Raw genomic sequence first — 16,828 nt, forward strand, 5'->3', positions numbered from 1 at the left:
TCCCTATTTTGCACTTTGGGTCTTTCATCCATGCATGATTTTGTAGCGTCATATATTCGTCACTTGAAAAATACTGCTTCGCTGGACTATACAGATCTCCCAAATGTTGAAACATTTTGCACTTAATTATTTTAAAGATCACGTTCATTAGTAGTACCATCAGGAAGGTCTTCTGGGTTAGGAAGCTGTGAAGCTCAAGTGGCAGATACAAGTTTTCCAGGATTCTAATTTTCACTCGAACAGCTTATTTCATCATTATCGATAAATAATATCAGTTGTTTTCTTAAAATGACAGGCTCACTTCATTCGAGAAAATGTCACCAAACACCCAAATCTGAATAACCAGAGTTTGTCCGTTCAAGTAATACGGTGTTCCATGAAGAAAGAGGTGGTTCAGCACCCAATGCATTCATACAGGTGCTTTCCAGGAGAAAGCCATCGTGCTTCAGAATACAGATGGTTTTGTTAGTTGGTTCTTACTTCAGTGACCAGTGAAAAACCTGACTGCATACAGTTGGATACCACTGCCTTGATCTGTGCTAAGGTGACAGCAGGTTTGCTCACAATGCTCTTGTCCCATTAACACAAATATCCATATAGCAAAAGGGCTAACATCTTAATATTATTACAGAAATACTGTGGACTTTGTGGACCCTGGAAAAGGTCTCAGGGAAGGGTCTGTGGATCATGCTTTGAGAACCACTGTTCTATAGTGACACCCATAATACACCTGGGACTCCCAGCTAATCTAATTCCTAGTATTACAGGTAGCTACAGTGAGACTCAAATTAAAAAAAAAAATAAATCACTGTGTCTTCTTTGGAAAAAAACGTCTATTCAGGTCCTCTGCCCATTTTTTAATCAGATTGTTTGGGTCTTTTTTGATACTGAGTTGTATGAGTTCTTGTAATTTTGGATATTAACCCTTTATTGGATGTATCATTTGCAAATACCTTCTCCCATTCAATAGGTTGCCCATTTGTTCTGGTGAGGATTTCCTTCACTGTGCAAAGCTTTTTTTTAGTTGGATGCAGTCCCATTTATTTATTTTTGCTTTTGTTGCCCTTGCCTGAGGTGCATGGAAAGATGCTCAACGTCACTCATCATCAGGGAAATGCAATCGAACCACAAGATATTACCTCACAACTGTCAGAATGGCTGTCATCAAAAAGACAAGAAATAATAAGTGTCAGTGAGGATGTGGAGAAAAAGGAACTCATGCACAGGTGGTGGGAATGTAAATTGGTAGCTACTATGCAAAACAGTATGGTAGTTCCTCAAAAAATTAAAAATGGAACTACCATATGATCTAGTAATTACACTCTGGATATTTATCCGAAGCAAACAAAAACACTAATAAAAGATATATGCACCCCTGTGTTCAGTGCAGCATTATTTATAGTAGCCAAGATACAGAAGCAACCTATGTGTACATCAATAAATGACTGGGTAAGATGAGGTCTGTGTGTGTGTATATGTATACACACACACACACACAACGGAATATATACACACTAAAATATGTGGAATCTAAAAAACAAAGCAAACGAACAAATGAAACAAACAGACTCATCAATACAGAGAACAAATGTGGTTGCAGAGTGGGGGGCGATGGGCAAACTAAGTGAAAGGGATTAAGAGGCACAAACTTCCAGTTATGAGTCACAGACCTAATGTCAGCACAGGGAATATAGTCAATAATATTTTAATAACTTTGTATGGTGACAGATGGTTACTAGACTTACTGTGATCTTTTGTAATGTATAAAACTATCATCACTATACTGTACACCTGAAACATACTATAAGTTAATTATACATCAATAAAAATAAGTCAATCAACATTAGATATCCTTAACTTACAAACCTGGTGGACTCAGCAAATTCCACTGCGATTTTGGCCCCCATAGAGCATTAACTTGTCAGGCTTCTCGTACAGCCACACCCTCGCCTACTTACATCATGCTGTGGTGGGATGCTCTGCACACAGCCCTTCCGTTGGCTTTCACCTGTCCACAGTGGGCTAGGACCCAGCCTGAGCTCCTGGCTGATTCCGTCAGGCACCTGGACAGTGAGGTACTGGGCCAGGTTCTGCACGCAGCTGCAGCAGTGTTCCAGCGCCTGCTCCTTTGAGCCTCCACTAAACTGCACCCGGAACATACGACTCTTGTTCTGTGTGACAAATCAGAAGATATCCTCAGTGACCCTCGTGTCCTATCACTTTACTTTTATTTACTGTGAGGTCTTCCCTTTGTTTGAAGGGGAAGAGGTATGAATAAGGGAGTAGTTACCCTAGATTGTTGATGTGGGTATAGAAAAGCCATTCGTTTTCTTCTCCCTTTTGGGAGCTGTTCCTCATACTAAACTCATTTCCCTCAAGGAACTGGCAGACATCAGCAAAAATGGAAAAGCCCATATCATAAAGACCAGGAAGGTCACTATACTGACTGCAGTAAAAGATCAATGTTTTGTCTTACTTTGGAACAAAGGTTTCATACCATCTGATTCCTCAGGTGGAAAATCAGTGAAGCTAATAGTCCTGGCTCAACAAAGTTTTCCAAACCTGAGTATATAAAAGAGCTAACCAGGTAGGTACACATTAAACAAGCCAGTGAATTTGAAAAACAAAACGGGATAAGGGGACAGGCAAATGCTGAGAGCTAATGTATCTCATATTAATAATCTGTAGTGCCCTTTATCCTTAAAGAGGCCAGACTTAATGTACAAATCACACAGACAAATGAATCACATGTTGCCTTTAATTTGCTGTATGAGTTACATCCCCTGGCAAGTCCACAAATATGGGAGAGATGCAATTCAAATTTTTAGAAGTGGCAACTACATCAAATTTATTTAATTGTAAGTTTAAAAATAGAACTAAATTGTAACAATAACAACAATAAACCTATTATTTTAATAGAATTAGTTTCCTTTTTCTAGTCTGACATCCTGCCTAGTTTTAGAGGACTCAGCTTACACAAAAGCCACCCCAAATGGGTGGTATGTATTGTGTACCTTTGTTCAATTTCTTCTGTGAAGAAATTCAGATGCTAACAGTAACAGCATTTTTCATTTATTAAATACACAAGTCACACTGCTAACTGGAAAATGTTTCTAACCACAGTTAACAAAATCCTGAAAGTTCCTATAAGTGAAAATCCTTGATTTTCCTGTTCACAGTTTACCCTATTTAAATTTTTAGATAAAGCCATCAAGCAAAGCCACATCTTTAGGATATAGAAAACTTGGCATGGCTAAGTAGTGGTAAGGTATCATGTCTAGAAGAATAGACACCACTCCCCCTTTACTGCCTCTGTTGGGTTCTCTTCATTTTTTAATACGTTTAATTTTTTTCTCCTGAGTATAAAAGTAATCCATTATCACTGCCCCCTCCAACAATGAAAAAATATGAATATTTTTCTTATGTGTATTAGTCATTCGTATTTTTTCTTTTGTGTATTGCCTATTCACTTCCTCAGCCATTTTTCTCTTGGATGAATAATCCCCAAATTATCAAGAGTCTTTGAAAGCTAACTTTCCTTAAGGAAGGGGAAAGAACTGATAAGAGAACTCTACATTCAGGTTTTGGTAATTCTATTAGTCTTCTGTGAAACTGAGCTTTCTTGTTTACAATTAATTAGTTGTTTCCAGCTCACCCTAGTTTAGACTGTACCTGGGTACATCTATATGAAATACCTTTATATTAGCTATTTCCATGATGATTCTGTAATTATCTAACCTTTTGAGAAATAATCACATAAAAAATTATGCCTCATAGCTAGATGAAAGCTATATGTAGAAACACAATTATTAAGTATATAAGTAGAGCAGAAATCTCAGACCACTTGTCTAGAGGTATCTATATACATATATATGTGAGTGTACATTAAGAATGAGTTCAGACAGTTAAGGGTTTCTTTGAAATGTAGTTCCAAGAAATGACAGGGAAGGTTTTATGTCTGATAGCCTAACTGATGTTTTGCTCCATGTTTGCTTCTGTAAAATTCTCGGACAGAATTTGAGCTTATCATCAGAAACCAGAAATACCACTTCAATACATGTGGACCCAAGATAAAGCCAAGGTACATCAGGAAAAATCTGAAAATGAGATATCTTCATCCCACATCCTTAGTGTCACAATAGAAAACCTGCCACATGGTTAACAAAAAGGACTCCTAGGTTGAAAATCTTGATGAGATTTATTTTTATACCATAATTAAAAGTCAGAAAGAGCTCCTTGTTGTGAAATGAGAGTTTTTCAAGTATATACTAACAGCCATGAACTGTCCCAAATAAACAGTCTCCAGTGTCTATCATCTATGGAGATTAGCTCAAAATAATACACACACACATTGGCCACGCCACACGACTTGTGGGATCTCAGTTCCCCTACCAGGGATTAAACCCAGGCCCTTGGCAGTGAAAGCATGGAGTCCCAACCCCTGGACCACCAGCGAATTCCCCAAATTACTATATTTTAAGTTGTTCCCACTCTGCTTCAAAACACTTAATTTCAAGTTCTTACAACTGATAGAAAACTCCTTGAGGAAACAAGTTAAGGGTAAGTGCCTGTCTCTGTACATTTATCTTCATGTACATACAAGAAATCTGGGAAGCACTGGGCCAATTAAATGCTGACTCACAAGTGTGAATGGCATCTCCATGCAGATAGCTAATGTTACAGGGTATAGCATGCAGGAAGACGCAGGGCCCAGTTAGTACCATGTAGGAAGACAGCCAAGGAGACATGAAAATCCTCACAAACACAGGCATGTTTTCCTGCTGGTTTCAGATTCATCACCCAGATGTATAAGAAATTTCCCATCACCACTAGGAGCCCACCGGAGCAGTTTTCCCCACCACTAGAAGTGAATTCCTCTATGTAGAAATTGGGATTGGGGTTATATGGACTTCACCAGAGAAGGGACAAACATTTTCTTTGATCCTTTGCTTTGAAACAAAGAGGTGATACTCAAGGCTGAAGCTAGACAAAACCATGAAAAAATTCTTCAGTGAGTTACTGGAGGTGGGGACAGTGGTTTAGGGTTACTCCTTGGAACCAAAGTCTCTTCAGATACATTAGCCAATCAGCCAAGACCATTTTGATTACAATTACTGCAAAAAAGGAAGCCCACCTTACAAGTAGGCAGATCTTACACAATCTACTTATTTTGGCCAGAGAGAAAAGAAATATAATCTTTATTGCCCCCTGAATTTAAATTTTAAATTTCTGTCAAAGGAATGAAAGTTTTATTTCAAAATACTTCTATTTGTCAATTTAAACAAGAATATTTGTTATGTAATACTTGGTTAACTAAAAGTTATCCAAGGCAAGAAGCACTAAAGTTGTGTACCCTTTGCCAGGTAAGGCAAAAAGAAGAATCTGTTGGCTCAGTATTAATATATCAATAGATCAAAGGATTAAAAAAAATGAAACAAATCATGATCTTGATAGGTGTTAAAATTTAATTGGTAATCCTGATAAAACTATTAGTAAATAAACTATATCTGAAAGACTATCTCCCTAACATGGTAAAGAATATCCAATCAACAGCCAGAAATATTCTTCATGTCTAAATACTGGTTCCCATTCAAGTCAGTAAGATGTCAAGGATGGCTGTATAATTGTCTAATTACAGGGTTCTGGAAGGTCTAGATAATTCAGTAAGGTGAGAAAAGTAGTAAGTACAAACTATGAGAAGTAAATTACCATTGTTTGCAGATTATAAAATTACTTTCCTAAAAATTAAATTATCAGAGCTAATAAAAGTTTAGTTAGGAAGCTAAATTTAAAATAATTCAGAAAAAATCTAGTAATAGCAGCTAGAAATATGTTTGGGATAAAGAATACCATTTACAATAACAAAAGGATCCTAAACTTAAATATTTAAAAATCTGTATATGAAGTATATGATATATATACAAATATCACATATAAAATTATATAACTACACAAAATACATTTTTTTCTATATAACATCTATACATGTATTATATATGTAATCTCTATATATAGAGTAAAGATTTTGAAGAGGAAAATTAGGCAAAAGCAGTAGACAGGTGATTCACAGAAGAAATACAGATGGCTAAGAAACACAAAAAATATTCATTCCCATTAGTTACCAAAGAAATGCAAATTAAACGAAGATGCTCAGTTTTGCTTATCAAATTGGAAACTTGTTTTTAAATTTAAATTATATCATCCAGTTGGAGAGGATGTGGATAAATGAGCATTTTTACATATCATTAGTGCTGCAGAAACAGGGACAACCTATCTGGAAGGCACATTTACAAAATAAACATTCATACTTTTAGTACTTCTATCTCAAGAACCCTGTAAATAAATCCTTACGAAAATCAAAACATTTTTACAGTAGTGAAAAATCAGGAATTACTTAACTGGCTCATGGTGCATCCAAATAGTAAAAATACTAGGTAGTCATGGAAAATCATGTTTTCAAAGACTTAAGAAATGACTTGGTATAATGTTCCAGATATAACGTTACATGAGGAAAGCAGGATACAAAGCACTCTGTGTACCACAATCCCAAATTTATAAATTATCTATATGGCAGACACTGTTCATTTGCCATGAGCCAATCCACACCAGAGACTGGAAAAGCCAAACACTCATTTGCTAATCGTGGCAGATTGGGATGGCCACAGTACACTGTTCTGGTCCATGAGACAGAAGCAGACATCTGTCAGGGGTTGTGGGAGGTGGAGAGCCTTACAGGAAAGTTTATACTTTCCTTACAAAAGGAACAGATGAAGCTGGTCTCCTATGAATGGAAATATAACAGAGCTGTAGTAGCCATTTTGAAAATGTGAGGGAGAGGCCAAGGGAATTGCAAAGGTGTTGACCTCAGCAGGGTGGAGTTGCTGAGCCAATTGCTAGCTACTGCCTGCTTCTGGATTTCATATATAGTCAAAAAAATAACCCCCTATTTTGGGGGGCCATTATATGTGGATTTTCTGTCACATGCATCTGAACACTATCCTAATGGATACAATATATATGCCTAGTAAAAACTTCAAAATGTTAATTATTATTTTTGAGTGATCAAATTATTTTTTATTTTTCTCTTTAATTTAAAAATTTAACATAATCAGGAAAAAATTAAACCTCAAATATCAGACATATGGCATGGTGTAACTTTGTAAGACACCTACATTCATGCAGCATGACACAGTCCTGGGCTGGAAGTCAGAAGACCAATGGGTGGCCCAGTTTTCTGACAGCTAGTTGGCTATTGGCTTATGTTGAATTCAGTTTCCTCACATGTAAAATGAAAACAGGGGCTCCTGAATGTTTTGAGTATGTGCTCCAGACCCCTTCGGCAGTCTGGTGAAGCCAGAGGACCCTTCTCAGAACAATGTTTTTAATCACATAAAATATATAAGAGTACAAAAGAAACCAAGTATACTGAAATAATTCATTACAATATTAAAACACTAATTTGTAAACTAATAATATACATGCTTCCTTATTAATGTACTCAATAAAAAGATCTAGCAGCAGGACTAACAACCACCATAATACTGGGGTAGTGATGAGCATAAATGACATTTAAGATATCTTAAACAACTGAAACGTGATATGAAGATATGTGATTTCTACTGGTGCAAATGTGGTCTGATGTCAACATTTATAATTGAAGGAAATGATATATTTCAGTTAAAGGTCAGTGAAGGGACTTCCCTGGTGGCGCAGTGGCTGGGAATCCGCCTGCCAATGCAGGGGACACAGGTTTGAGCCCTGGTCCGGGAAGATCCCACATGCTGCGGAGCAACTAAGCCCATGCACCACAACTACAGAGCCGGCGGCGTGCCGTATCTACTGAAGCCGTGGGCCTAGAGCCCGTGCTCCGCAACAAGAGAAGCCACTGCGATGAGAAGTCCGTGTGCCGTAACCAAGAGTGGCCCCCACGTGCAGCAGCGAAGACCCAATGCAGCCAAAAATAAATAAATTAATAATGTTTTTAAAAAGTCAGTGAAAATCCATGGAGTTCACGGACCTTCTGAATTCTCTGAGGATCCTTTGGAGGGACTGATAAAGACCCTCCTATTAGATGCTCTTGAACACCTCTTTCAACTCAGTCTATGAGACCATTAAAAATTATGATCTTTTACCTAAATTTCAATATTATCTAGTCAGTGAATGTTAACAGATTGGTTTTTATAGTTATTTCTGAAAGAAAAGAATCCAGGTGATTAATCTTCATGTTGCTTTGATGAGGATCATTCTTTACGTTTAATACAGCTAGGAAGCAAATAAAAGGGAATTTTATTATTTAGTATTAAAGAGAAAAAACGAAAAGACATATTTAGTGAAGTATTTGAAAATGCACACCTTTTAAACATCTAAATAGCAAGACAAACAATGATGTAAGTCCACCTCCTCCCATTTTGTGCTGGGGGATGGAAAATGGTTGCACAGCTCTGTCAGACAGGTACTGAAAGATCAATCAAAGCCCTGGCTCTTCAGCAACATCCTCTTACTAACAATGCTTCTGCCTCTTAACACTCCTTGTTTCATGTTTTGCTCATAACGCAAACTTTTCTTAAACGTGTTCTTCCCAGTACCATTTCACCTGCAAAGAGAAGCTCCTGCACCCACTCCCATACACACTTAGCAGATAAGAAGGGTATGATCAGTTGCTTATAAACAGTTGGCCATGGGCTTCCCTGGTGGCGCGGTGGTTGAGTCCGCCTGCCGATGCAGGGGACACAGGTTCGTGCCCCGGTCCGGGAAGATCCCACATGCCGCGGAGCGGCTAGGCCCGTGAGCCATGGCCGCTGAGCCTGCATGTCCGGAGCCTGTGCTCCGCAACGGGAGAGGCCACAGCAGTGAGAAGCCCGCGTACCGCAAAAACAAAACAAACAAAAAAAAACAGTTGGCCACAAAGCATCTTGCCTTTATCGTTGTTCCAAACAACAGACAATCCATGCGTCTTACAATCTTCAACCAGTTCTTGCTACCAACGAGTGAAAACCCTTCCTGAAACAAAATAATTAAACAAAATTAGCAACAGAAGCAAAAAGGGACACGAAGAATAGCTGTGGTGCAGCTGCTTCCTATTAGAAAGTTGTGTATTAATTTATTCTGTAACTTAAGCACAATAGAAATGACTCAATATTACCAATTACCAAAGATGACCCTTCCAGTGAGTCCCAGTGTCCTTAGTGTTCTTCCTACATCACGATCAACATTAATAGTCTCAGCTTTTATTCCTTTTCTTAACCTTTTCATATTGAAAATCAATAAACTATTAAAGATAGTAAATGCCCATAGTCATATTTGCTATAAGATACATTTCTATGCCTCTAGAATTTGCCAAAATGTGAGTTTATAATCTCTGGAAGCCAAGAGTTTCCATTATACTCATTTATTAAGTTATCTGCCATATCCCCAACTATATAGTGAGATTTCATGAGAATCTTATTTTCAGATTCCTATGAATGGAAAACTTGAAGCAATTTGGTTTTGGATGCTGAATGCTTAGTTCTTCATTTCAATCTGAAAAAACAAAAAGGCAAAGAGGGCAGTAGAGGGCACACAAGTCTCAAAAGAGGGACAACTGCTGGATCCTAAAGGTGTAAAGATAAACTGTTTCTGTAGTTTACTAATAAAGTAAATGGAGTGGACTGTCTAATGATTATGGCTACTTATAAGCTCAGTTACGCAGCCCATTAAGTTAGAATGTGTTTACAATTCAGTAGAACTCATCCAAGGAACTGATAAACGGACAGTATGCAAAACCATGCAACTGCATCTGCCTTGTACTGTTAGTCCACCACAGTCAGCGCAGGCTGCTGGAGGGATGTGAGAAGTCTACAGCTCTTTAAAAAACAAAGAGTTTTTGAACTCTCACAAAGTCTCTCTTCCTAGATCTGAATATGACAAAAGCTACAACTTCCAAAGAAATTTGTAGTCCAGGAAAACTGGGTTAATTCTTTCACATTTTTCAGTAACAAAAGGAAAAAAAGAGTCCATTCTAAAATGGTGATTCTAAACGTTTTATCATCAATAGGAGGTTTAATGAAAAAATAAATTAGGCAAACCATCTGTGATTTCTTCTTAAAACTCTCAGAATTAGCAAAAAGAAACATGTTCCTTATTACATCCCCAACATGTAGATTCTGTGGTTTAAAATGGCAGTATGTGGGGAAACTAGTGCACATACACACATTGCTAGTAGGAGTGCAAACTGGTACAACTCTTATGGAGGACAATATGGTGATATCAAAATTATGAATGCTTTTACTCTTTAACCCAGCAACCTCAATATGGGAGATTCACTTCACAGATCAACCTGCACACATATGAAGTGATGCATGGACAAGGTTAAGCATTTCTGTATTTTTTTTTTTTCTTTCCACCTTCTTTTTTTTTTTATTTTTTTTTATTTTTTTATTTTTTTATTTTTTTTATTTTTTATTTTTTTTTAACATCTTTATTGGGGTATAATTACTTTACAATGGTGTGTTAGTTTCTGCTTTATAGCATTTCTGTATTTTTAATGGTAAAAGATTGGAAACAAGTATACATCAACAGGGGACTGGTTAAATAAAGTATGATACTCTATGCAATGGAATACTATACAACTGTAAAAAAAACAGCTCTGTATCAGTGATGTCCAGTAGAAATGACAGTTTGAGCCACATGTGTGATTTTAATAGTAGTCACATTTTAGAAGCAAAAAGAAATTGGTAAAATTTTACTACTTAATATATCAAAAACATTATTATTTCAACATGCAAACATTGTAAAACATTATTAAAATAGTTTTTTTTGTACTAAGTCTTTGAAATTCAGTGCACCATTCACACTATACCACATTTCAATTTAGATGCTGTATTTTAAATGGTTAAAGTGAAATGCAATCCTACCAAAACAACAGAGTTGAGTTTAATGGGAAAATATTTTACAGTGCTTCCATTTATAAACCTAAATGTAAATTAAATAAAATTTAAAATTCTGTTTTTGGCTCTCAGACTTCATACTACAAAGCTACAGTAATCAAGACAGTATGGTACTGGCTCAAAAATAGAAATATAGATCAATGGAACAGGATAGAAAGTCCAGAGATAAACCCACGCACCTATGGTCACCTTATTTTTGACAAAGGAGGCAAGAATATACAATGGTGAAAAGACAGCCTCTTCAATAAGTGGTGCTGGGAAAACTAGACAGCTACATGTAAAAGAATGAAATTAGAACACTCCCTAACACCATACACAAAAATAAACTCCAAATGGATTAAAGACCTAAATGTAAGACCAGACACTATCAAACTCTTAGAGGAAAACAGGAAGAACACTCTTTGACATAAATCACAGCAAGATCCTTTTTGACCCACCTCCTAGAGAAATGGAAATAAAAACAAAAATAAACAAATGGGACCTTAAAAGCTTTTGCACAGCAAAGGAAACCATAAACAAGACGAAAAGACAACCCTCAGAATGGGAGAAAATATTTGCAAATTAAGCAACTGACAAAGGATTAATCTCCAAAATTTACAAGCAGCTCATGCAGTCAATATCAAAACAAACAACCCAATCCAAAAACAGGCAGAAGACCTAAATAGACATTTCTCCAAAGAAGACATACAGATTGCCAACAAACACATGAAAGGATGCTCAACATCACTAATCAACAGAGAAATGCAAATCAAAACTACAATGAGGTATCACCTCACACCAGTCAGAATGGCCATCATCAAAAAATCTACAAACAATAAATGCTGGAGAGGGTGTGGAGAAAAGGGAACCCTCCTGCACTGTTGGTGGGAATGTAAATTGATACAGCCACTATGGAGAACAGTATGGAGGTTCCTTAAAAAACTAAAAATAGAACTACCATATGACCCAGCAATCCCACTACTGGGCATATACCCTGAGAAAACCATAATTCAAAAAGAGTCATGTACCACAATGTTCACTGCAGCTCTATTTACAGTAGCCAGGACATGGAAGCAACCTAAGTGTCCACTGACAGATGAATGGATAAAGAAGATGTGGCACATATGTACAATGGAATATTACTCAGCCATAAAAAGAAATGAAATTGAGTTATTTGTAGTGAGGTGGATGGACCTAGAGTCTGTCATACAGAGTGAAGTAAATCAGAAAGAGAAAAACAAATACCGTATGCTAACACATATATATGGAATCTAAAGAAAAAAAAACCTAGGGGCAGGACAGGAATAAAGATGCAGACGTTGAGAATGGACTTGAGGACACGGGGAGGGGGAAGGGTAAGCTGGGACAAAGTGAGAGAGTGGCATGCATATATATACACTACCAAATGTAAAACAGATAGCTAGTGGGCAGCAGCCACATAGCACAGGGAGATCAGCTCGGTGCTCTGTGACCACCTAGAGGGGTGGGATAGGGAGGGTGGTAGGGAGGGAGACGCAAGAGGGAGGGGATATGGGGATATATGTATATTTATAGCTGATTCACTTTGTTATAAAGCAGAAACTAACACACCATTGTAAAACAATTATACTCCAATAAAGATGTTTAAAAAAACTTTTTTTAATTCTGTTTTTCAGTTGCATCAACCATATTTCAAGTGCTCAGTAGCCACATACGGCCTGTAGCTCCCTTCCCGGACAGTGCAGGTCTATATGTATTGATCTGTAAGATATACTGTTCAGCAGAAAAGCAAGCTGCAGAACAATGTCCATGATGTGGTACCTTTGTATAAGAAAGGGAGAGAGCATACAATGTATATTCTTATTATTTGCTTGTATTTACATTTTAAAAACTGGAAGGATTAGTACACAAGAGACTAATAAAAACAGTTATCTGTAGGGAGTGGGAATGAACAGTGCAGATGGGGCAGGGGTTGAAGTAAAATTTTTTTACTATATATCTTTTTATATTGTTTTGATTTTTGAACCACATTAAACCCGACATGCATGCATGTGGGAATATTTAGGCAAACAAGGATTCCCATTCCAATATGGCATAAACTCAAGGAAGAGGTGAAAGCAGGACCTAAATAAATGATAAGTCTATGGCAACTCCGTACCATCTTTACAACTTTTCTGTAAATCCAAAGCTATTCTAGAATAAAAAGTTTATTAGAAAAGAAATGAGCAGTTCTTGGCCCTGGCCTGGCCTCACCTCCTCCTACCTCTAGTCCACCTTGTGTCTTATGAGACATCTCCATTTGGCTAGCTCACAGATCCCTCCATGTAAACTCACCCAGATTGGGACAGTTCTTCTCCACACACATTGCCATTCCCACACATTGCCACCCCCGTGAACGGCATCATTCACCAGTCACCCCAAGTGATCAACCTGGTATCCTGGTGGACTCCTTTCCTCACTTCTCCCTCAATACCAATCAATCCCCAGGTCCTAGAGATCCAATCCCCAGCCTTTTCCATCTCACCATCCTCTCCACTTACACCGTCACTGCTGCATCTGGCGGCTCCTCACACCTTGATTTCGTTGTGTAGCTTGTTCCTAAAATGGCCTTCCTTTTTCACTGATCTTTGAAAACCCTGCTGTATCTCAACCATTCCCCACAAGGCAAAGCTGGCTGACCTCTCAGAATTCTATGCCCTCTCAGGATCTTAGTGTACTTATCATGCTGTATTGTAACTAGTTACATTTCTTTGTCCCTGATAAGAATAAGAATCCCTAGGCAGGGCAAGGCAGGTTCTAGAATGTGTCTTATTACCCCCTGAATCCTCAGCAACTGTCACAATATTCAGCAAAGGCTACTAGGTCAGCTCCAGCAGCCCCTCAGTTCAGGACTCTGCAGTGGCTATGCCGGGAATGGGTACGGCCTTCCTCCCCAGCAACGCCTCTGAGGTGAGCCACTTAATGGCTCCTCCTCTTCAATTTGTCCAAACCATCTTTCTTTAGAACTTCATACATCTCTTCCCTCTGCCTTTGCCCTCTGACTTTTTACCTAATTAACCTCTAAACACTGTTCATTTCACCCTAATCTCAACTGGGACACACTATCACACTTTCCCATAGCCCTGTACTTTTTTCTTTCATAGCATTTATCACAGTTTGTGTGTGTGTCTGTAGTGATTATTTACTTAATGTTTATTTTTTCACTAGACTATAACCCCATGTAACAGGCAGGGGCTATGTTTGTTTTGCTTACCATTAAACATACAACACCTATTAGAGTCTTTGACACCTGAACATGTTTCAGTAAGTTTTGAGTGAATGGAACTTTATGAAAATTAACAAAATACTTCATGCCAATATCATTTCTTGGGAACAGTGAGGTCCACAAATTTGTTACCTGTCCGATGATGCAGAACACCTTACTTTTTTTTTTTTTTTTTTTTTTGGCTGCACCATGTGGCTTGAGGGATCTTAGCTCCCTGACCAGGAATCAAACCCACGCCCTCAGCAGTGAAAGCACAGAGTCCTAACCACTGGACCACCAGGGAATTCCCAACTTACACTTATCTTATTCAAGATGCAGAAAGAACTTTTTAATCCTAATATGTGGGGATTTAGTAAAGAATTCTGTGTACCTAACCACTTGTCATTCATATATTTCTACATTTTAATAATTGAGCTCCTTATCTTTGAAAATCCACCTCTTAGAATCTCCTTTAAGGCTTGTCCTTCTGGTGAATTCAGTTTAGCTCAACTGATGACTCTTCTGTGCTGCCTTTTCTAACTTTCTCAGACAGTTAAGTGGCCTGCTCTGTGCTCCCACAGCACACTGTAGCTGCTGCTATTGAAACACTCACCATCACTAAGCTCCTACTATGGCCGGCCACTGCGCTAGGCGTTAAAAAAGACATGGAATCTGCCCAAGGGGAAGGGAGAATGAATCACACTCACCGAAGGAGCTTCTCTCCCTAGTGCCTGGGATACTGTTGCCCGACCTGGCCAAAAATCACTGCCTAAGAAGCCACTGTTAACTGATGAGTCTGTCACATGCCCTGGAGGTACTGGGGTGGAAAAATGGTTTGGAATTGATAGTACAGGATAGGAAGAAAGAGAGAGTGGACTACTCTAGGAAATACCAAATTTACTATCAGACAAAAAGAATAGAAGCCAATACCAAGAAATCATGCCTAGGATAGAGGAGTATGGAAGCTTAGAGGACTGAGACTTTCTAGTAGAGAATGGTCAACAGTGTCAGGTGATGCCCAGGATGGAGTAAAAAATAAAGGCTAAAAGCCTGCACTGAATTCGGCAGTCGGGAGGTCCTGTGCACTGTAATATCTATGTACACATCTGCCTTTCTATCCCTCCTTTTCTAGTTCCCACTTTATTGCAAACTCCATGAGAGCAAGAACTGAGCAAGAAAATAAAGATTACTATGTTTTAGAATGTTTAACATCTAGAAATCACAATATGTTGTGAAAAGTCACAATCTGTTCCAAAAATATTTATTGAAGATCTAATATATACCAGGTTATGTGCCAGATTCTATGACTCAAAGTCAAATAACACACGTTCCCCACACTCAGGGACTGATAGTCTGGGGGAATCAAACAAATAAACCATTTAGCAGTAACAATCAATGTGGCAAGTTCCATGTTTCTGCAGAAGCACAGAAAAGAGGCATTAGATTACAAGGCCCAGAGGAAATGACCCCTGAACTGATTTTTAAGAAACTTTTATTTTGAAATAATTTTTTATTTTTAACTCTTCGACGTAGATTTTCAAACATACATGACGGTAGAGAAAACTGTAAAACAGTATGATGAACTACCATGCATCCATCTTCCAGTCACAATTTTCATAATATAGCCAATCTTATTTCACAATTCTTTAGTATCATCAAATATCTTTGCCTGTTCACATTTCTGATTTTATTTTATGTTGCTTCATTTTTCTGAATAGGGAGCCAAATAAGATCCACATATTACGACAAGTAATATGTCTCGTAAGTCTCTTTTAAACTACTGGTTCTTCATTTCATCTCTTCCCCACCACCCCCTTTTTTTTTTCTGTTGAAGAAACTGGGTCATTAGTCCTCTAGATGAAGGACTGGCAGGTTTTTGTTTTGTTTTTTTACTGTAAAGCGCCAGTGAGCAAATATTTTAGCCTTTGCAGACTCTATAGTCTCTGTTACAACTACTCAACTCCGCCCCTGTAGCACGAGAGCAGCCATAAGCAAATGAGCATGACTGTGTTCCAACAAAACTTTATTTGTGGACACTGGAATTTGAATTTTCATATAATTTTCACATCTTGCACAATATTATTCTTTTAGTTTTTTTCCAACCATTTAAAAATGTAGAAACTATTCTTAGCTCACAGGCCACAAAAAAAACAGGCAATGGGTCAGATCTGTTCCATGGGCCATACTCTGCCGACCCCTACTGTAGAGTTATCCTCGCTAAATTTTGTTATTGTATCCTTACTGTTTTTTTACTAGGTACCTCTTTCTCTTGTAATTCCTATAGACTGGTAATCAGATCAAGAAGCTTGATCAGTTCAGGTTTGATTTTTTCCCCCCAGATTTTGTACCTACTTCCAATGTGGTGGTGTGTCATTCCACAGGAATGTCCTCTTGTCCTTTTTTCGTGAAGTTAGCAGCCATTGATCATCACTGCCTAGACTCATTTAATTTCATCAGTGGTTGCAAAACGATGTGTTAGTTTTTTCATTCATTCTTCATTTATGAGCTGAAGTACATCTACAGAGAAACACTGCTCCATCAACTATCATACTTTGTTACCCTAGGTAAAAATAGGAAAGGCAGGATAAATGCTTGCTTCTTTGATTTGCCAGCTTTCAAAATAATGAGGTGGTTCCGTAGTACACTCCAATGATGACAATGAGGAGTTTTCTTTTTCTGAAGTATCATTTGAAACTCATAA

At 37.9% G+C, this 16,828-nt stretch overlaps 1 protein-coding gene across 3 annotated transcripts in view; it reads right to left on the reverse strand.

Moving 5' to 3' along the window:
• Positions 1-16,828, reverse strand: part of REC114 (REC114 meiotic recombination protein) — a 95,813-nt gene that overhangs the window by 10,175 nt on the left and 68,810 nt on the right. For all 3 annotated transcript variants that reach the window (XM_079912266.1, XM_079912265.1, XM_079912264.1), the window contains exons 3-4: positions 8,917-9,000; positions 1,959-2,171 (exon numbers count right to left, since the gene is read on the reverse strand). In XM_079912266.1, coding sequence (XP_079768392.1) covers positions 1,959-2,171; positions 8,917-9,000 — 297 coding nt within the window. The remainder of the gene's footprint in view (positions 1-1,958; positions 2,172-8,916; positions 9,001-16,828) is intronic.

Source organism: Stenella coeruleoalba (assembly GCF_951394435.1).
Source record: "Stenella coeruleoalba genome assembly, chromosome: 2".
Taxonomy (NCBI): domain Eukaryota; kingdom Metazoa; phylum Chordata; class Mammalia; order Artiodactyla; family Delphinidae; genus Stenella; species Stenella coeruleoalba.